This window comes from Rhinoderma darwinii, chromosome 3 (genome assembly GCF_050947455.1).
Source record: "Rhinoderma darwinii isolate aRhiDar2 chromosome 3, aRhiDar2.hap1, whole genome shotgun sequence".
Classification (NCBI taxonomy): Eukaryota; Metazoa; Chordata; class Amphibia; order Anura; family Rhinodermatidae; genus Rhinoderma; species Rhinoderma darwinii.
In genome coordinates, this window is record NC_134689.1 from 36,736,273 (window position 1) to 36,759,296 (window position 23,024).

The window sequence follows — 23,024 nt, forward strand, 5'->3', positions numbered from 1 at the left end:
CCAGATTTATATTAAAGGGGTTACCATGCATTGGAATCCTTCCTTGGGATGATAATGTGATAATAATGAAATATCTGCTTAAAAGTGACCCCTACAAAACAGTAAGTGTCAGACTATTGTGATGGCTTATTGACTAGTATGAAAACATACACTTTAATTAATATTTTTATTTTGTTTAAAGAATTTATAGTACTGTGGCATAACTCATCTTTCCGTTTATTTTTGTTCTCTAAGAATTGTAAAAAATAAATAAAATAAATGCAGCGAGTAATTCTTTCAAAGTGTCTTTGTCTGTCCTTTTTTTCTTGTTTGGAACAAATATAATAGATAGATAAAAATTGGAATAATACTTGCACCCCATGCTCACATTTGACATCCACTCCAGCTTTTGGCTATACAAAATGCATAAAAAGATTGCACCAAAACTGTGCAAATTGGGCTTTAAATATTTTCTTTAGAAACTATAATCACTCCTATAAATGTATAGATAACTTCAACAGACAGGCGACCCTCCTGAGAACATCCTATAAGGCCTTATCTAAACTGCAGTATTATGTCTATGTCATATAGAGCCATAATACGACCCCCATAGACCTCTATGTCCCATAATGTACCTCAGTATTCCTTCGATTACTATGTCTGTTATTGAAATAGATGTAAATAAAACTGATGATACATTGACTGATAATATCTCTTTGTATGCAATACCACTTCCATAACATAACACACTTTTATATGTCCCATTCTTGCTGGTTGTAATTGTGGACAGGAATATGGCTGTGAAATATAGGGATTGGGAAGTGGGAAAAATGGAATCCCAATGTCGCATTTTTGAATTAATCAGCATGTAATGTGCTGTATATGGATATGTACAGGTTTTATCTAGTGTCTGCTTTAAACAGGCTATGAGGAAGTTATTTAACACATTTACTACTGTGTTTTTATCATACACTCTATGTATACTTGACATTGTCACCTCCATTATTCTGCATTTTCATAGTAGAGAAAGACAATATGATATGAAGGCGAGTGTGAAAGAGACAATAGTGGGTGAATACTGTGAGGAGGTTGAAACCTTGTGGGTGGAACTAGAAAGGGAGGTAAACACTGAAAAAATTACTTTTGGTGTAATCTATAGACCCCCCAATATAACTGAGGAGATGGATGTTCAGCTATATAAACAGATGGAGCGGGCTGCACAGGCGGGAACTGTAGTGATAATGGGAGATTTTAATTTCCGGGATATTAATTGGTGTCATGGTTCAGCTTCAACTGCAAAGGGGAAACATTTCCTCAACCTGTTGCAGGAAAATTTTATGGGCCAGTTTGTGGAAGACCCGACTAGAGGTGAAGCTCTGTTGGATCTGGTCATTTCTAATAATGCAGATCTTGTTGGGAATGTCAATGTTCGTGAAAACCTCGGTAACAGTGATCATAATATAGTTACATTTTACCTATACTGTAAAAAACAAACGCAGGCTGGGAGGGCAAAAACATTTAATTTTAAGAAAGCCAATTTCCCCAGGATGAGGGCTGCAATTCAGGATATAGACTGGGAAGAACTAATGTCAAATAATGGAACAAATGATAAATGGGAGATTTTCAAATCTACTTTGAGTTATTATAGTGCAAAATTTATTCCTATAGGTAACAAGTATAAACGACTCAAATTAAACCCCACATGGCTTACACCTTCTGTGAAAGGGGCAATACATGACAAAAAAAGGGCATTTAAAAAATACAAATCCGAGGGTACAGCTGTAGCCTTTGTAAAATATAAAGAGCTTAATAAAATCTGTAAAAATGTAATAAAATTAGCAAAAATACAAAATGAAAGGCAGGTGGCCAAGGATAGTAAAACAAATCCCCAAAAATTCTTCAAGTATATAAATGCTAAAAAGCCAAGGTCTGAACATGTAGGACCCCTAGATAATGGTAATGGGGAGTTGATCACAGGGGATCAAGAGAAGGCAGAGTTACTAAATGGGTTCTTTAGCTCTGTATATACAACAGAAGAAAGAGCAGCTGATGTAGGCGGTGCCAGTGCTGTTAATATATCAGTTGATATACTGAATTGGATGAATGTAGAGATGGTCCAAGCTAAATTAAATAAAATAAATGTGCACAAGGCCCCGGGACCAGATGGGTTACACCCTAGAATTCTTAAAGAGCTTAGTTCAGTTATTTCTGTCCCCCTTTTCATAATATTCAGAGAATCTCTAGTGACTGGTATAGTGCCAAGGGACTGGCGCAGCGCAAATGTGGTGCCTATTTTCAAAAAGGGCTCTAGGTCTTCCCCGGGTAATTATAGACCAGTAAGCTTAACATCCATCATGGGGAAAATGTTTGAGGGGCTATTGAGGGACTATATACAGGATTATGTGACAATAAATAGCATTATAAGTGACAGACAGCACGGTTTTACTAAGGACAGAAGTTGTCAAACTAACCTAATCTGTTTTTATGAAGAGGTGAGCAGAAGTCTAGACAGAGGGGCCACTGTGGATTTAGTGTTTTTGGACTTTGCAAAGGCATTTGACACTGTCCCCCATAGACGCCTAATGGGTAAATTAAGGACTATAGGTTTAGAAAATATAGTTTGTAATTGGATTGAGAATTGGCTCAAGGACCGTATCCAGAGAGTTGTGGTCAATGATTCCTACTCTGAATGGTCCCCAGTTATAAGTGGTGTACCCCAGGGTTCAGTGCTGGGACCACTATTATTCAACTTATTTATTAATGATATAGAGGATGGGATTAATAGCACTATTTCTATTTTTGCAGATGACACCAAGCTATGTAATATAGTTCAGTCTATGGAAGATGTTCATGAATTGCAGGCAGATTTAAACAAACTAAGTGTTTGGGCGTCCACTTGGCAGATGAAGTTTAATGTAGATAAATGTAAAGTTATGCATCTGGGTACCAACAACCTGCATGCATCATATGTCCTAGGGGGAGCTACACTGGCGGATTCACTTGTTGAGAAGGATCTGGGTGTACTTGTAAATCATAAACTCAATAACAGCATGCAATGTCAATCAGCTGCTTCAAAGGCCAGCAGGATATTGTCGTGTATTAAAAGAGGCATGGACTTGCGGGACAGGGATGTAATATTACCACTTTACAAAGCATTAGTGAGGCCTCATCTAGAATATGCAGTTCAGTTCTGGGCTCCAGTTCATAGAAAGGATGCCCTGGAGTTGGAAAAAATACAAAGAAGAGCAACAAAGCTAATTAGGGGCATGGAGAATTTAAGTTATGAGGAAAGATTGAAAGAATTAAACCTATTTAGCCTTGAAAAAAGACGACTAAGGGGGGACATGATTAACTTATATAAATATATTAATGGCACATACAAAAAATATGGTGAAATCCTGTTCCTTGTAAAACCCCCTCAAAAAACAAGGGGGCACTCCCTCCGTCTGGAGAAAAAAAGGTTCAAGCTTCAGGGGCGACAAGCCTTCTTTACAGTGAGAACTGTGAATCTATGGAATAGCCTACCGCAGGAGCTGGTCACAGCAGGGACAGTAGATGGCTTTAAAAAAGGGTTAGATAATTTCCTAGAACAAAAAAATATTAGCTCCTATGTGTAGAAATTTTTCCTTCCCTTTTCCCTTCCCTTGGTTGAACTTGATGGACATGTGTCTTTTTTCAGCCGTACTATGTAACTATGTAACTATGTAACATGCAGTCAGGCAATGCTGCCATAGAAGTAAAGCTAACATTAGTCAGATATACATTCTGCATTTAGATCTATGACTGTCAATAGGTTGTCCCCATTTTTCAAACATGATGGAGCAGAGGTGCAGAAAGTGTGGATAGGGCCATAAACAGGAACATCTATGTTTTTATGAGTCAAAGAATGATTCATTTAGGCTAGTATTGTACATTAGTAAGTTTATCTTATTTTACACATGGAAATCAATATCTCTGGTAAGTACAGTATATGTAGGTGGAAAAGGCCATTAACCGGTTATGGACTATGCGGTTTTACAGCTAAAAGACCAGAGAAAATGTCACAATTTTGTTAAGCGCTTCTTTAGATTATAACTCTGCAGGTGAATAAAGTTCGTCTTTGAATTTTACAAATTTTTTAAAGGACAGATAGGGCTTTGTTTTAATGGCATTTGTCAGTATACATCATTTTTATTTTTTCTCTAAAGTGGGCAAAAATAATGCAAGAATTTTACAAATGCGTCAGTTTATGCTAGCATTTTGCTTCTAGCTGGTGTTGGGGGAATGCGAGTGATAAAATGTCTTTCAGTCAGTTGTTTGACATCCTCAGACTGGGGGCATTCTCTGGTGTCCTGAACGTCAAATATGAGGCCTACAATAATTTTCTCGTGGAAATCCAAGTATGTGTCTCTGCCTCTGTTTTTTTTATAGAGCACAAATGAATTGTGGATTGCCACCTGTAGAAGATAAATGGCCACTTTTTTGTACTAGGCTTTTGTTTTGCGTTTCACTAAGTAGGGCTGTAAAACCTGGTCGCTCAAATCCACCCCCCCCATGTGCTTGTCAGATGTTGCCCCCCTTTCCCTCACTGCCACTGTTCCTGCGGTATGAATCGTGCTTAGCACATATATGCCTTTGCGATCCCTTTACTTGACCGCCAGAAATTCTTCAGATGCATAAGCACAGAAATTGTCGCAGTACAGATGATACCCCTGGTGAAGCAGAGGCTGCATTTTCTCCCACACTATCTTACTGCTGGTGGAAAGATCAGGGGGGCATCCAGGAACATTTATTGAGCGGTCCCACCCTTCATAAATTCTGAAGGCGGTGGTATATCCTGACCCGCTTTCACACAATTTATAAAGCTTGACGACATATCTTGCCCTTTGTAAGGTAGATATTGGCGAAAGCTAAGTCTTCCATGGAAGTTGAGGAGGGATTTGTCCACGCTTACTTACTGCTCAGGGGTGTAGAGTTGAAGAAATAAATTATTAAGGGAATTTATCAGTGGTCTCTTTTTGAATAACCGATCACGGTTTGCATCGGTATTTGTTGGGGCCTGTGCATTGTCGTTGAAGTGGAGGAACCTCATTATTGTTTTATAACGAGACCTGGGCATTACTGCAGAATACACTGGGATGGCATGGGCGGGTCTTGTTTACAAGTCATGTGTACTCAGAATCCTGACACTTCTGAATCTTTTCTCTAAGATTGCAGCAAGAGAAACGAAATCTCGCGAGATTACGGAGCTAAACGAGATTTCGTTTCTCTTGCGAGTCAGAAGTGTCAGGATTCTCAATACACATGACGTCCAGGCTGGATGGTCATGTGTATTCATTATCAGGACACTAGATTAACGTTAATCAAGTGTCCTGATAATGAATACACATGACCATCCAGCCTGGACGTCATGTGTATTGAGAATCCTGACACTTCTGACTCTTTTCTCTGAGATTTCCAGCGATTACGAGTGGCTTGCTGGATTTCATGTTTATTCATTATCAGGACACTTGTGTATATGGCTGCCCATCGTTCTAGCAAGAACGCTGTGCTGCTTGTAAATGAATGGAGATGAGTGTATGATGCTGACTGGTCACTGATTGGTCAGCATCATACACATAAACACGCCCAGTTAAAAACACAATACACGCCCAGTTGGACATATTGAAATAAAAACGCCCAGTTGTCCATTTCAAAGCTCATTTGCATATATATAAAATAGCTCATAACTTGGCAAAAAATGAAAGTTTAAAAAAAACAAAAAACGTTACTGTTATCTACATTGCAGCGCCGATCACATGCAATAGGAGATAGGGGTTTGAGAATCTGGTGACAGAGTCTCTTTAAAGATGGATACATCCGTACCATCCTCCTAGTTTTTATTTGTATTATTGCTTTGCCCTTTGGTTATAAAACAATTATATATTGTGTATTGATATATACTTTGACATGTTTGATACATTTTATACCTTTCTATTTATTGCTTATTATTTATATAAATTTTGGTGTATTACTGCCTAACGCACATCATGTAGATTCTTTCTATATATTATGAGGAGTTGCTAACTATAATAAAGAGGCATCCCGAAAAAAGACATTGATGGTATACCGCTAGTATGAGCTATTAATGTCACTTAGAGGTTTGTACACTGATTCCTATGATGAAGTTGTGCTGCGCAGGAACTGCAACTCAGCACCATTCACTGGTTTGGTGATATGTCAGAGGACAGCCAAATGGGCTGCAGTCCCTTTTATTTTTGTAATTAGTGTGAGTCATGGGTATCATATTCCATGATCAGACTTTGATTGCATATCCTTGTAATATACACGACCGTACAAAAGTTTGGGGTCACCCAGACAATTTTGTGTTTTTCATGAAAACTCACACTTATATTCATCAAATGAGTTGCAAAATGACTAGAAAATATAGTCAAGACATTGACAAGGTTAGAAATAATGATTTTTATTTGAAATAATAATTTTCTCCTTCAAACTTTGCTTTCGTCAAAGAATGCTCCATTTGCAGCAATTACAGCATTGCAGACCTTTGGCATTCTAGCTGTTAATTTGCTGAGGTAATCGGGAGAAATTTCACCCCATGCTTCCAGAAGCCCTTCCCACAAGTTAGATTGGCTTGATGGGCACTTCTTGCGTACCATACGGTCAAGCTGCTCCCACAACAGCTCTATGGGGTTGAGATCTGGTGACTGCGCTGGCCACTCCATTACAGATAGAATACCAGCTGCCTGCTTCTTCCCTAAATAGTTCTTGCATAATTTGGAGGTGTGCTTTGGGTCATTGTCCTGTTGTAGGATGAAATTGGCTCCAATCAAGTGCTGTCCACAGGGTATGGCATGGCGTTGCAAAATGGAGTGATAGCCTTCCTTATTCAAAATCCCTTTTACCTTGTACAAATCTCCCACTTTACCAGCACCAAAGCAACCCCATACCATCACATTAGCTCTACCATGCTTGACAGATGGCGTCCAATGTCTGTGTGCTTTTGCCCATATTAATCTTTTCCTTTTATTAGCCAGTCTCAGATATTGCTTTTTTCTTTGCCACTCTGCCCTGAAGGCCAGCATCCCGGAGTCGCCTCTTCACTGTAGACGTTGACACTGGCGTTTTGCGGGTACTATTTAATGAAGCTGCCAGTTGAGGACCTGTGAGGCGTCTATTTCTCAAACTAGAGACTCTAATGTACTTGTCTTGTTGCTCAGTTGTGCAGCGGGGCCTCCCACTTCTCTTTCTACTCTGGTTAGAGCCTGTGTATGCTGTCCTCTGAAGGGAGTAGTACACACCGTTGTAGGAAATCTTCAGTTTCCTGGCAATTTCTCGCACGGAATAGCCTTCATTTCTAAGAACAAGAATAGACTGTCGAGTTTCACATGAAAGCTCTCTTTTTCTAGCCATTTTGAGAGTTTAATCGAACCCACAAATGTAATGCTCCAGATTCTCAGGAAGGAAGGTCAGTTTTATAGCTCCTCTAAACAGCAAAACTGTTTACAGCGGTGCTAACATAATTGCACAATTTTGTGAGGTGACCGACCGGCGGTCATGTCACTCACAGGGGGGTGGCTACAGCAGCGCTTCTAATGCTGAGTGTAAGACACGCCCTCTGTTCATGGATTGTACAGAACTGCTCACATGAGCAGCTGTAGCCAATCCAAGAACAGCAGGAATGTCTCAGACTCAGGGCTGGCCTATCACAGAGGAGACAGGAGCAGAGGCAGCGAGAGGAGAGAAGGAAGCTCCACCCACGGCCTGCCCCTGCATGAAGCCTGGGAGCTTGTGCTCCAAGAGAGGAGGTAAGTACCTAAAGGAAAATCTGTCTGCTGTTTGTGCCTCCATATGTACTTGTGTGTTTCTTTGTGTCTCTGTGTTTCTGAATGTCTCTGTGTGTGTATATTTGTGTATATATGTATATGTCTGTGTGTGTATATGTTCCAAAATGTGGGTATTTGTGTCTCTGTGCCTGTATTTGTGTGCCTAACTGCCTATATATGTGTCTGTATATATGTCTTTGTGTATGTGTAAATGTTTCTCTGTGTGTGCATCTACTACATTATCTGTACTCAGAGAGTTATCATTGTGTTATCTGTGGTGTTACATAGGACTGTAAGTAACATCTGCTACATTATCTGTACTAAGTTATCACTGTGTTATCTGCATACCTCCCAACTTTCAAGTATCTCAAAGAAGGACACATTTTTATTATTTTAACCCCGCCCAAACACCGCCCATACACACATGGTTCTACCCACATATTATTATGCACCCATAGTGCCTCCCCACAGTATAATGCCCCCATAGAACCCCACACAGTATAATACACCATAGTGCCTCCCACACAGTATAATGCCAAATAGCTGCCCCCAAACAGTATAATTCCCCCATAGATGCAGCCATACAGTATAAAGCCAACACAAATGCATCAGCAATGCTCTGGCCGGGGATTCTGCTTGAAGAAAAGCCCCTGACGTCACTGTCCATATATGGATAGTGACGCCAGAGGCTTCTCCAGCAGAATTGCTTTACAAATGTTGGGGTGCTTTTTCCCATTTATTCCTTGTCAAAATGAAATATGTGTACCTTTTATTGCAAAAATTTGTTTTTCAATTGCACAGCCTAATTCTACAAAATGCAGCAAAAAACCTGTGGGGTCTAAATGCTCACTATACCCCTAGATAAGTTCCTTGAGGGGTGTAGTTTGCCAAATACGGTCACTTTTTGGGCGTTTGCACTGTTTTGGCACAACAAGACCTCTTCAAACAGGACATGGTGCCTAATAAAAAGGAGGCCCCAAAATCCTCTAGGTGCTCCTTTGCTTTTGAGGCCGGTGCTTCAGTCCATTACCGCACTAGGGCCACATGAGGGATATTTCTAAAAACTGCAGAATCTGGGCAATAAGTATTGAGTTGCATTTCCCTGGTAAAACCTTCTATTTTACAGAAAGAAAATTAATAAAAAGGATTTTCTGACAAAAAAAAAGACATTTGTAAATTTCACCTCTACTTTGCTTTAAATTCCTGTGAAACACCTAAAGGATTAATAAACTTTCTAAATGCTGTTTTGAATACTTTGAGAAGTTTAGTTTCTAAAATGGGGTGTTTTATGGGAGTTTCTAATACATAGGCCCCTCAAAGCCACTTCAGAACTGAACTGGTACCTAAAAAAAAGAGGCTTTTGAAATTTTATTAAAAACATGAGATATTGCTGCTTATGTTCTAAGCCTTGTAACGTCCTAGAAAAATAAAAGAATGTTCAAAAAATTATGCCAACATATAGTAGACATATTGGAAATGTGAACTAGTAACTATTTTGGGTGGTATCTTACAAGCAGATACATTTAAATTCAGAAAAATTGTATTTACCAATTTTTTTCTACATTTTGCTATTTTTCACAAATAAACACTGAATATATAGGCCAAATTTTACCACTAACATAAAGCCCAATGGCTCACGAGAAAACAGTCTTAGAATCGCTTGGATAGGTATAAGCATTCTGAAGTTATTACCACATAAAGTGAAATATGTCAGATTTGAAAAATGGGCTCTGAGCCTTAAGGCCAAAACCAGGCCTTAAGGGGTTAATGCAGAGAATTGAATATACTAATATTATGGCCCATATTCTGCAATTTGGTGTCATTATGAAAAATAATATAAGGGCTACATTCACTAAGTTGTGGCATATACCAGTACCAAGTATACTGTAGTGTGCAGGTAATGATGCCCACTTGAAGATAAAGTGGCACTAAGCTGACTCAGTAAAAGCTATGGCATAGCAATAACAATGGTCTCCAGACTGTTGTATACAGTAACTGCGCTAACAAAGATAGAATTTATCAGTAGTAGCTTATAATGGAAATACTAGATCTATTAGTCTATTAGTCTATAGAGAGTGCCTGAGAAAGCGTTGTACGCAAAGCGGCTGTTGCCTGACACGGTCTTCGTCTCCCCCCCCCACCTTTTTTACAAGCATTAAAGATTTTTTTCTTTCTACTTGCATTGTGTTAGTCTATAGGAAAAAAAATCACACCCATGATTACACCATTGATAATGACTAAAGTGAGAACGTATACACAAACTTTGCTCTGCTCTGTTAAACAGGATGGCAGAAGAAGGTGAAGAGCAGTACTACTATACTAAGCCTATAGGACCATGGCATATTCTAGGTGTATGTGGGCCCTTGGGTAAAAGAGTTACAGTGTGCCTGAGTCTACCACACCATTTCGCTTGACAAGAATAATGCATGTTTACACCGATTGCAGTGGGTCCTATCATCTACCTAGATTTGCCTGTTTAGAACCTTTGCAGCCTCCTAAGGGTATGTTCACACGATGAGAGGCAGTTACGTGTGAAAAGACAGACTGTTAACAGCTGCCTCGTTTCACACGTAAATGCTCCTCCTCGTAATTTACGAGGCGTCTGAGACGCTCTGAGACGCTCGTAAATCTTGAGCTGTGCTTCATTGAGTTCAATGAAGAACAGCTCAAATTACGTGGCAAAGAAGTGCCCTGCACTTCTTTGCCGAGGCAGTCCATTTACGCGTCGTCGTTTGACAGCTGTCAAACGACGACGCGTAAATTACAGGTCGTCTGCACAATACGTCGGCAAACCCATTCAAATGAATGGGCAGATGTTTGCCGACGTATTGTAGCCCTATTTTCAGGCGTAAAACGAGGCATAATACGCCTCGTTTACGCCTGAAAATAGGTCATGTGAACCCAGCCTTAGGTGCATTTCCTGCCATAAAGCATACACATCCTGCCATAAAGCATACACGTTCTGGTGCATTCTAGTTTATGCATACAAATACATTGTTAAAACATAGAAAAAATAATAGATAGAGCAGTATCCTACCACATACTTTATGTGCATCTCCGGTTTTAGATAAAAAAAATAAAAATCAATGGTTATTAATACGAGTCTATTCAGTATATTAGTTTGCCTAACAGGTAATAAGCATTCCTAGGAGAGAGAGGGAGAGAGAGCAGACGGTCTCTGAAGATTTACACACACTGCCACATGATGCGAGAGGATCTGCCTGCTCTGCATAAACAACTGGGAGCAAAAGGTTAATAAAGTATATGACAAATTTACAGCGTTAAGCAGCTGTGAGTATTAAGATCTCCGAACCTTCAAATTGTATCTGAAGTAATAGGTACACTTAATTATTACAACTAAAATTAAACACTATGTTCATTATGGATTGGCTTTAATATTTTTGGAAATTGACCCATTGATCCACATTTATTCATAATGGCATATTTTGCGCCAGTATATTTTGAGAGGGAAGATGGCGAGAATTTCCCAAAATGTAATAATAGTTGCAGACCCCTTAATAAAAGTAGGGAATTTGGAAACGTCTGCATGGTTGAACTTCTTTTTATGCCAGTATATTTCTTCTAAAATTTGCTTTCTTTGACTGATAAGTCTGGCATGAACTACATCTCATACAAGAGAAATTTCATCAAAAACTGCCGTAAACTAAACAATAAATGTCTGCCACTCAATACACCTTAGTTACTCATTAGTTGCCCCATACATCATCATTAATTTTATCAAGGATAATGTTTAAGGGGGCTATTAGAAAATAATAATAATAACAATAATAATAATAATAATAATAATAATAATAATAATAATAATAATAATAATAATTACTATTTCATAATTGGTTTATCATTTTTTTTTCTTCATTCACTTTACTAAATTAAATTGAATAGATTTCAGAAAATAAATAAGAGCTCCTCTATTAATATTCCTCTGAATGAATGAATTAATGAATGAATGAATAAATAAAGGAACATTTTATCTTTTGCATCTAAAACTAGTCAAGCTACAGAACAGCATGTTCTGATGAACATTACGAGAAGTATATTTAAAAAAAATGCATCATACCTGGTACTGTCTATTTAAACTGTGGATGTAGCAGATGTTTTTACTATAAGGACTCATGAACACAGTTTTGTTAGAGATCCAAACTATACCTCTATGTGCTTCCAGGTGTTATATGGAGGCAGACAGAAGTACTATATGAATCCATGAGAAAAATATTGCTGCATGTTCCAAAGCATGGTGTAATACATCAGAATTCTACGCTTGAAGGAATGCTTCTAGGGTGGAAAATGGTGCCTTACAGATACATCTGATGATGGCACATGGAACGTTCACAGGTCTGAAAGTAAGAAATCGTAGGGGCTCCTTGAGCCACCGGGGAGTTTCAGCTATGGCGGCATTGGCATATAAATAGACCCTGAGGCCCCTTGCACATGACCGTGGTCCATGATTATGGGCACAGATGGCCGCGGACACTCTAAAATACTCTTAGACACTCTTATAAAGTATGGGAGCATGGTTCATAAAATAAAAAAAATAGGACAGCTTTCTACGGCCCGGACACCTTCCCGTAAATATAAGGGAAGGTGTCCGTCAGCCATAGAAATGAATGGGTTCGTAATTACAGTCCATAATTACGGATAAAATCTATGGTCATGTGCATGGGGCCTAACTCATAATGCCAAGATAAATCATTCATATTTAAAATTGCTCATGTATTTCTATTAAATAATAAAAACTATATTTAATAGCCAGAAAGTCTATAGATCATAACATTTATTAAAATTAGCATAAGAACATGGAACACTATAGAATGTCTTTCAAGATTGAAAATAAAATAAAAAATATTTATGAAGGCCGATTACAGAGCACCATATTTTTACTGTATCGTTGTGTTGTCATTGTTTTGTGTCATATGTATTAAAGTATAAAATGAAATATGTACTCACCCCTGCATTGCAGCTTTTAGTGATGCAGAGTAACGCCAGTCTGGGTTAGGATGTTTTGGCTGAAGAAGCAAATAAGAACAAATGTTTAGTTCCAGTCAGAAATTCTTTAATTTATGCAATCATTGTCAACATAAAGGATCAAACATTTGCACTGTTTGCCAGTTAAAAAAAAAAAATATCTAACAATTAAAGACAATACTTAATTTACCATTCTGCAGACTTTGAATTTTCAAAAATTTCATAAAAATAGATTTGTAAATAATTACTAAGAAAATAAAAATGTTGGAATATATAACCAACAATTCCAATCATCCAATGAATCGATTTGAATATATAAAAATAAATTGAATGAGAACTGGACCCTAATCATAATATAAATCATGATTAGATGGGTTTTTTTTCCAGTGAAAGATAGTTTAAGCAATTAGAGAAAACAGGACCCCATATGTTTTGGGAGTCATCTGAAAAAATTTGAGTTATCTGAAAGGCATAACACTACAATGGATTTCTTGTATGACAAACCTGGAGTTCTTCTGCACCACTCTTGCCAATGTGTAAAAAAACTTTTCCAACAATTATGTTCTGTGTGTCAAATAATTCATATCGCTACAATCTAAGAGCGCATTAGATTTCTGCTAACGAAATTTACAGGTTTTTGAAATTCATCTTAATTATATTCTTATTTTGTACTGTTAAATAACGGCAGGAACCTAAAAACAATTGAAATACAGGGCTCATGAGAGAAGAGCCCCATCTAAGATTTGTCCCATACCATTATTCAAAAGGCTGGTATAAACCCGTGGAGTTTTTCCTTATCCACAAGCATGGCAATGTAAGCCAAAAAAGGAGAAGGGAACCAGCTTCAGGGAAAGATCTCTTTTCACTTCTAGAAAGGAGAAAAACTGTGGAAAGGCTCGGATGACCAAGCGCCAAGATCTTGATTTCTAGGATGGAGTTGTTGAATAAGCACAAGAAAGGGGTTCTATTATGATATTTGATATGGGAAAACTCTTTTATTGGTATGCCCACGACTAAATGGGCCTGTTGAGGAAGATTTGTACATGAGCCTGTGCCTATCTTTATTATTTGTACATGTTTTTCATGAAAGCTCAAAAATGAATATGTAAAAGTGAGATATGTACAATAATAATAGTGTAACAATAAAAGTAACTGTATAACAGGTGTAAGAATGCTTAAACTGCTTCTACAACCAAATAACAAAACTTACACATGTTTATGAATGCTCTGCTTCTCATTGCCTGCAGAGAGCAGCAGTTTTTTTTTCTCCACAGCTGGACTTCCTGCTGTAAATGGTAGAAAGTTGCAACCATAGACAGTTGTGGAGGCTATGGTGAATTGTCTTTTGGTCACCGCATCACCCACATACATAAAAAAAAAAAATCCAGACTATTCTCTGCCCTCTCCCTCTCATTTATCACCTTCTCAACCTACTTTGTGCATGATTTAACCATTGTCCAGACCGCTGTGGAGAAGAAACTTGTACTTGGAGAAGAAACTTGTATGATAATAGAATTCAATTTTAAAATCTTTATTAATAACCTTTATTTTTTTTATATTTTTTGGATACCAATTTTCTTGCCAGTGCACTCGACGTCCTGTACATTCTCTCATTCAGACACCGTTCATTGCCTGATTGTGTAGTTTATGCTGCAAGAAATATTATCATTGTCAGCAGCACATATGTAAATAGGGAGATTTGCTGCCGAAATGATAGTAATGCATGGGGATGAGTGATCGTAGTAAGAATTGCTCATCCCCACACATAGCTCCTTGTGAAAGGAACAAACGAGAGCCGATCAACGAGCTGTCTCGTTGATCGGCGTTTGTTTACACGGCCCATGTGGGGGTATGCAAGAGGACCCTTACATCTTAACAATTAGTGCTAGGGACATAACTTATGGGGTGATTTACATAGAATTAATCAGAATTTGTTAAGGATATGACATTTGCACAATAATGCCCTTATAGTTTAGGATGTATTAAAAAGTGGACAGTCACAAGTTCTGTATAGATTGATAGAAGACCATCAGAATAATTTCCTCTTGAGGGCCAAAGACATGCTTGTATAACACTGGATCCATCTTTCTTCTTGTCTGATTGAGGCATACTCAATGTAATCCAGTAATGAGCTTTAAATTATCCCAAAGAAAGATAAAGATAATTGAATGGCTTACTAATTTTTTTTTGTCATCTCCCATGGTATATGTAAAGGATCTGCCAGACACAGCATCTGTGTCGACGCCCGTGGTTAATCAGTCTGCACCTGCTCCTAGGTCTAATAGAGTGACTCGATCTGCTACCACTCAGGCTGGTAGGCTGAGGAGTGGGAGAACCTATCACAGCCTGGCCAGACGGAGCTAGCTCCCGCCCTCGGTCTATTTATACCTTCATTTCCTGCTCTTCCTTTGCCTGTGATTCTGTCTGGTTTCCTGGCTCTGCTGTTCCTGCTAGTTCTATTGACCTCTGCTTAATTTTGAACCTGGCTTTACTGACTACGCTCCTGCTCTGCGTTTGGTACCTCGTACACTCCCAGGTTTGACTACTCTTGTTGCTCACGGTGTTGCCGTGGGCAACTGCCCCATTTCCCTTAGCTTCTGTGTACCCTTGTCTGCTTGTCTGTCATGCACATATTGAGCGTAGGGACCGTCGCCCAGTTGTACGCCGTCGCCTAGGACGGGCCGTGCAAGTAGGCAGGGACTGAGTGGCGGGTAGATTAGGGCTCACCTGTCTGTCTCCCTACCCCGTCATTACAGTATATGTTTGATGTTCCAAATTTGAATCTATTTAATAAAAGTTATGCTGTAAACTATGTTTATGGACTGTAATATTCGTTTTTCCTGGGTCATATTTACTCACTTTGGTATTTGTTCAGTGTTTAGTCATTGTGCAATGCGCTGTCACAAGAGTCAATAACACATCTTGCTTCCCATTCAGGTCTCTTTTGAGGGTAGGTCTGCTACCGGCAGTGCCTTTGTGGATTCAGGGTCTTCTGCTAATATTATGTCTGTGGAATTTGCTATGTCTCTAGCTATGCCATTGATTGATTTGCCTAAACCTGTCCCGGTAGTGGGTATCGACTCCACTCCACTTGCTAATGTTTATTTTATGCAGCATACCCCTGTTTTTGAACTCATTGTTGGCTGCATGCATTTGGAGCAGTGCTCTGTACTGGTGATACAGGGATTATCATCCGATTTGGTTTTAGGCCTTCCCTGGTTGCAGATGCATAATCCCACGTTTAACTGGAATACTGGGGATCTTACAAAATGGGGTAATGAATGCATGACGTCATGTTTTTCTGTTAATTTTATTTCTCTCCCTGAGGAGGTGAACACTCTACCTGAGTTTATTCAGGACTTCGCTGATGTTTTTTCTAAAAAGGCCTCCGAAGTGTTACTTCCTCATAGAGAATACGATTGCGCTATCGATTTGGTACCAGGAGCTAAGCTCCTTAAGGGTAGGATATTTAATCCCTCTTGTCCCGAACGTGAAGCCATGAGAGAGTATATCCAGGAATGCCTGGCCAAGGGTTACACTCGCCCCTCTACTTCTCCGGTAGGTGCTGGCTTCTTCTTTATAGGGAAGAAGGATGGTGGTCTTAGGCCGTGCATTGATTACCGAAACTTGAATAAGGTCACTGTAAGGAACTAGTATCCCCTTCCTTTGATTCCTGATCTCTTCAATCAGGTTCAGGGCCAGGGGCCCAATGGTTCTCTAAGTTTGATCTTCGGGGGGCTTATAACCTTATCCGCATCAGAGAGGGGGATGAGTGGAAGACTGCGTTTAACACACCCGAAGGTCATTTCGAATACCTCGTCATGCCCTTTGGGTTGTGTAATGCTCCTGCGGTCTTCCAGAATTTCATAAATGAGATTTTAAGAGACTACTTACTTGGAGGTATTTCTTGTAGTGTACCTTGATGACCTACTTGTGTTTTCCAAGGACTGGTCCTCCTACATTAAGCATGTCAGGAAAGGTGTCGACGCCCGTGGTTAATCAGGCTGCACCTGCTCCTAGGTCTGATAGAGTGACTCGATCTGCTACCACTCAGGCTGGTAGGCTGAGGAGTGGGAGAACCTATCACAGCTTGGCCAGACGGTTCTAGCTCCCGCCCTTGGCCTATTTACACCTTCATTTCATGCTTGTCTTCGCCTGTGATTCTTTCCTGTTTCCTGGCTCTGCTGCTCCTGCTATTATTATTGACCTTGCTTCATTTTGACCCTGGCTTTACTGACTACGCTCCTGCTCTGTGTTTGGTACCTCGTACACTCCTGGCTTGACTCGGCTCATTCACTACTCCTGTTGCTCATGGTGTTGCCGTGGGCAACTGCCCCATTTCCCTTAGCTTCTGTATACCCTTGTCTGTTTGTCTGTCGTACACATATTGAGCGTAGGGACCGTCGCCCAGTTGTACGCTTTCGCCTAGGACGGGCCATGCAAGTAGGCAGGGACTGAGTGGCGGGTAGATTAGGGCTCACCTGTCTGTCTCCCTACCCCGTCATTACAGTATATGTTTGATGTTCCAAATTTGAATGTATTTAATAAAAGTTATGCTGTAAACTATGTTTATGGACTGTAATATTCGTTTTTCCTGGGTCATATTTACTCACTTTGGTATTTGTTCAGTGTTTAGTCATTGCGCAATGCGCTGTCACAAGAGTCAATAACACACGGTAATTTCTAACACAAAGCAAATTAAATGTCTTTCCTGTAAAATTGAAAGACATTTGAAGGGTGTTCCATTTTAAGATTTGCTATGAACCCCCCCCCCCCCTATGAGTTTTATCATCACATCTTTGCCTTAAATTGATAAGTTAACAAATGCAATGACTGAGCCATGTATGAAAATAACTGGACCATTGATGCTCATTATCTTAATCCAACGCAACTAACAAAAGTCTTTATTGTTGGAGGGTTTGTCAAGTATGCTTAGCACAACTCTCACTCTATGTCCTTCATAGATAAGGTCATGCTGTTTTTTTTTATTTTGCTCTTCCTCAAAATTCAAATCAAACTTGTCAAATTGTAGATACGTATCACTAAAAAGAGATTTCTACTGCATTTTCCATGCCGTGTTAATTCATGAACAAACTCCAGGGCATAAATAAATGCCTTTAAATTATTTATATTAAATAAATATAAATGAATTCACTTAGGCAGCTGCATTTAGTCCAAGTGCATTCACAAAAATATTCTTCTGTATTTCTACTCCATTGGTATTCCTAAATATAGATGCACCTAAGGCCATGTCTGTGCACTGTAACATTTCTGTCACATGTCTAGTTGGAAGAAGGGCATAATCCAGAAACATTGCTTAAGACTGTCTGTCTGCTGTTTTCTAAAGCGAATTAAGTTTTCTTTTGCCTTTATGTACAGTCCAAAGAACAGATATTCTCAGAAAGGCTGCTAATAGAATTATCATTTTAACTCTTCAACTGTTTTATGGTCTGGAAAACAATCATTTTAGTTTGCTACAAAGAGCATGTAAAATAAACTGTATATTTGAGTAGTATGGTTTTCAATAGATACATTTTTATGTGAAATCATGGACTTTATATATCTGTATTATAATCCAACCCCCATAATGGACTCCGAAGGTGTGAGGATTGTGCATCATGTCATGGTATGTCTAGGGTATTTCTTTCAAAAAAGCAAGTAATATGGGAAATTGTCTTGAGAGTTGATAACCAATCTTTTGTTGAGAACCAACCATAGCTTAGCCCTATAACCTGTCTGACAAAAGAAAAATATTGGATAAGTTATTCAAGTTAATTTATATAGTTATGTCAAACTGTGGATCCCAGGGTTGTAAACGGTCCATAAATTTATGGACATTTTACAAAATAGGATACTTTTGTCCAGTGTCCATAATGAAAATAAGATGCATCTGTAATTTTAACAAGGATTTTACAGTTTACAGTATGTTGAGAATGTGTTCATATTAATATTTTGAGCTATAGACAAACTGACCATTCGGCCACTATTGTAGTGAACAGGGACCAGGGCAAAATGGGGCCCACATCTCAATGGTCAGGCACAGCACTCCTTTAAAATTCAATGATGGGCCTGAAAAGAAAAATCTAATGATAAGGGTTCCCAAACCAAGTGTATCATGGCTACAGAAATTAGTAAGAGGCCCATGAGATTTAATCTCCATTGACGCATATCCCCCGTAGTCCAAATTGTAAATTTCAGGCATGAACGTTTCAAGGAATTGATACTTTAAATGGTCACTAACCTTTCAACAAACTTTGCATAAGTCAATAGTACAAGCGCATGTAAGAAGCTTTGTAATATAACTTAGAGAAAAATGCCTTTTTCTCCACTTATGAGCCACTTTTGCCCCCTCCCCCCTGCCTCCTGCACTGATCATTTATTTTCAATTCGCTGCTAAAATTGACTTGAGACGAGAAAGATTATCAGCTCACTGAGAGATGAGTTTACATGCTGCCTATAGAATTATTCTTGAGAGGCGAGGAAGAGGGGGCTGCTTGAGGGCGAAAGAGGAAAACACCCACAGAGACGCTATTACAGCTTCTAGAAGTGTTCTATCTCACCCCAGTGCTGGATTCACAGCTACATTGCTGAGTACTGCTGTATAATGTCCTCCATGCTGCTGCTTCTGAGCGTGTGCTACAAAGAGACAGAAGAGCAAGATTCTCCTCTTCTATGTGTGCTGTGTATAGAGGACATCATAGCAGTTAGACTCCAGCCACTAGTTCAGGGAAACTGACTATTAGGGTATGTTCACACGCTTAGCAAAAAACGTCTGAAAATACGGAGCTGTTTTCAAGGGAAAACATCTCCTGATTTTCAGACATTTTTTGAGCCACTCGTGATTTTCGCTGTGTTTTTCGCAGCGTTTTTTACAGCCGTTTTTGGAGCTGTTTTCTATAGAGTCTATGAAAAACGGCTCCAAAAACATCCCAAGAAGTGGCCTGCACTCCTTTTTCGTGAAAAAAACGGCCCGTTGGAACAGAAAGCCGTTTTTCCCATTGAAATCAATAGGCAGATGTTTGGAGGAGTTCTGCTTTTGATTTTTCGTCCGTTTTTCGGCCGTTTACGGCCCGAAAAACAGCCGAAAATAGGCTGTGTGAACATACCTTCAGAGATAGGGCACACAGAGGGGAAACATCATGAAAAATGCCATAAATAAGTCATATAATGGCCAGAAATAGCATTATTTCTAATATACACAGGACAGCTTATTCTAAAAGTCGCCTGAAACTACAGGTACACCTTAAGCAATGCAAATATTCCAATAAGCTTCATAAGGATATAAGTATTATTTGCATCAGTGTCATACAGGAGTATAATAATAGCAAATATTCTTATCCAGTCTACTGTTAGGATTGCTCCTTGACTCTGCGGCTTTCTTATTGATATGTCATGTCCTCCTAATTTAAACAATATGAAAGAAAACACTACAATGGTTTATAGCAAATACATCACAAGATTCGCACATTAGTTTTGCTGTACAACTAGCCTTCTACCATGAGGCCCTGCTTAGTCACAAACTGTTTTGAGTAATAAAACATGACATTTGGAGCCAGAGACATTGTCATCTGTTAAGTAATTCTCCACATCAGAATGAAGATAAAAATAAAAACGACAGATTGGAAAACAGACACCGGCAACTTTCAGCAGAACACATGCATCTTAATTTGGCGTGCCACACATAGCGGTGGACCGAGTGAAAGCACAGAATTCCTATTTTCTGGCACCATCTTATTCCAGGAAACAAAGAAAAACAAGAAAATGTTAATAATTTGACTGAATAGTGAGTAGAATTATTTCCAGCCATAGAGCATACATGATGGACAGTGCAGCTGGATCTGTTTTTTTAATTATTATTTTTCCCCACCATTGACAATTTGTACTTGTTTTTTGTTCGCTTTTTTTTTTTTTTTACTAAAACTCCAATTGCGGAGTAAATAGAGCAGATACCTTCCAAGGTGCGGTTCAGATCCTTAAGAGCCTTATTGGGTTTGTCTCATGACAGACAACTCCTCTAATATGAGAGCTAGCTCCAAAGACTACTGGCTATAGATTTTAATGTAGTATTACATAGCAAGACATTCGGATGAGTCCACGAGAGCCACTGCTTGATCTGGCTCGTAAAGGTTGATGCTGAGTGGCCGGCCCACATTTATAATGTCAATATGCCATAATAAAGCATTGGAGAAGGGTCGTTCTGATGGGTAAAACGTTTGAAAGCACAGTTCGGCATGTGCGGAACCAGAAAGAGGAGGCTGGTAATTATATACAATATTTTTCTATTCACATTTACTTTTTTGTAACATTTATTTTTGCAATATTGTCTTATAAACCATCACTGTTGTACTGAGAAATGGCTTCAAATTCTGTTCAAGGCTCAGCTGCATATTCAAGGCAAAGTTTGCTGCCCCAAAAAAACAGCAATTCTGTTTTAAAAAAAAATTCATGCTGTTCACCGTGCGAGTTAAATAATTTTGTATTGTAATAGTTTAGACTTTTATGGACGCGTTGATACCAATTTTGTTTGATTTTTCATTGTTTACATTACTTTAGTGGGAAAAAGAGGAAACATTGTTTTTTTTAACTTTTAATATTTAATTTTTTTGTACACTACTGAAAACATTATTTTTTATTAGTCCCCCTAGGGGATTTGATCCAGCAATTGTCGGATTGCGGATACAATACACTGCAATATTAATGTATCGCAGTGTATTGTCATTTCTACCGGCTCCTGTTAAGACCTGCCAGAGGCAAGGCTTAACAAGAGCAGAAAGAAGGCAGACCTAGCCACCTGTACCTTTACTTCCATCTGTCTTTGATTAATACTATCATAGGTCTAATCTCCTTTAGATCCTGCGGGAACTGCATGGACCTGCTCTATACAACTCTATGGGACTTACAGAAACAGCCAAGTGCTCTCACTATCGTGTTGTGTGGAATTGCAGTGTGCATGTCGACCGTCTCTTTATACAAATACTTCCTCACTGCGGATGTGCTAGTGAGAAGAAACTGGTAACTTGGGTCCCCTATACTAGTGATTGTGATGGTTTTAGTAGTGGGACTCCCAGCAATCTAAGATTTATAACCTATTTTATAGATGTTCTGTGTGTAATATACAACTTATTCTAATAATCAAAAAGCAATGGAAACCTGACATAAACTATCAAGTGTGAACAAAGCCTTAGTTATAGCTGAAGCTTTTAAGAAAGGTACAGCATACTCAAAATTTCATTTTCTGGAATTATTTAGCAAGTTAAAAAATAAAATAAAATAAAGAATAATGAAACAACGGTACTCCTGTTTTCATATATGAATGCAATCTATATGTAAACTGTAATTTATGTATCTGCCAATATGCATTAAGATGATAAGAGATCATAAAAAACTAAATGACCTAAACTTTTTCCAGCGGACATTAGACTAATGAGACATTTAATTCAATTACGGCGAGTTCTGAATGAGACCTGAAGATTAGAGATTGTGATATGTTACACATGATGAAGGAAAACCTGACATAGCGAGAACCGCTGTAAGCAGTTCTCCACACTGGCTCATGGATTTCTCTATAACACCCATATGCCCTAATGGGGCATACGGGCAGGGCATGTATTTGTCAGACAACTCTTTAACTGTAACTTTCTCTTATTTCCTTGTTTTACCATCATAATGGAATTGTATATAGTACATCCTGCCAGGGAAAATGAAAATGTCATAAAAAGTGACTTTCCTTTGAGCCATACGCATCTGGGAAACTTGAAGAACAGAACATTTAAAATAATTCTTACAATGTCATCTCTGGTGCAATAATAAAATCAAAATCTTGTAAAAAATATGTCTGTTGGCTCAGAGATGCCACGCACAATCGTGAATGCCCTTAGAGTCACTCTGTCTGTACTCACTGTATCGCTGGAATATTAATTTGTCCCTTGTAGAAATGTCTTTATTTTATTACCTAGACCCAGAATGTTAATATGTACATTGGTTACCCTGCTCTATTTTATTGCTATGATGCATATGTTTATTATTACTCAGTGTTTGTCAATCCTAAACTCTTATTTACTTTGAATACCAATACATAGATTAGCACAACAACAATATATCTAGCAAACAGGCCACTGTGAGCTAAGAATCCTTGAGACCTGTTATTTACTTGATATTGCATGTATAATAAGAAATCCATATACTGCTGATGGAACATGTGGATCTGTTCCAGGAATTAAGGCCACACATTAGTAAAGTATACCAGTACTGCCAGTG

At 38.7% G+C, this 23,024-nt stretch overlaps 1 protein-coding gene across 12 annotated transcripts in view; it reads right to left on the bottom strand.

The window, feature by feature from the left end:
• LOC142748891 (protocadherin alpha-C2-like) overlaps positions 1 to 23,024 on the bottom strand; it is a 215,500-nt gene that overhangs the window by 23,901 nt on the left and 168,575 nt on the right. For 8 of the 12 annotated variants that reach the window (XM_075856260.1, XM_075856259.1, XM_075856258.1 and 5 more), the window contains exon 2: positions 12,750 to 12,808. The exons of the other annotated variants lie outside the window; for them this stretch is intronic. In XM_075856260.1, coding sequence (XP_075712375.1) covers positions 12,750 to 12,808 — 59 coding nt within the window. The remainder of the gene's footprint in view (positions 1 to 12,749; positions 12,809 to 23,024) is intronic. 12 annotated transcript variants of the gene reach the window in all.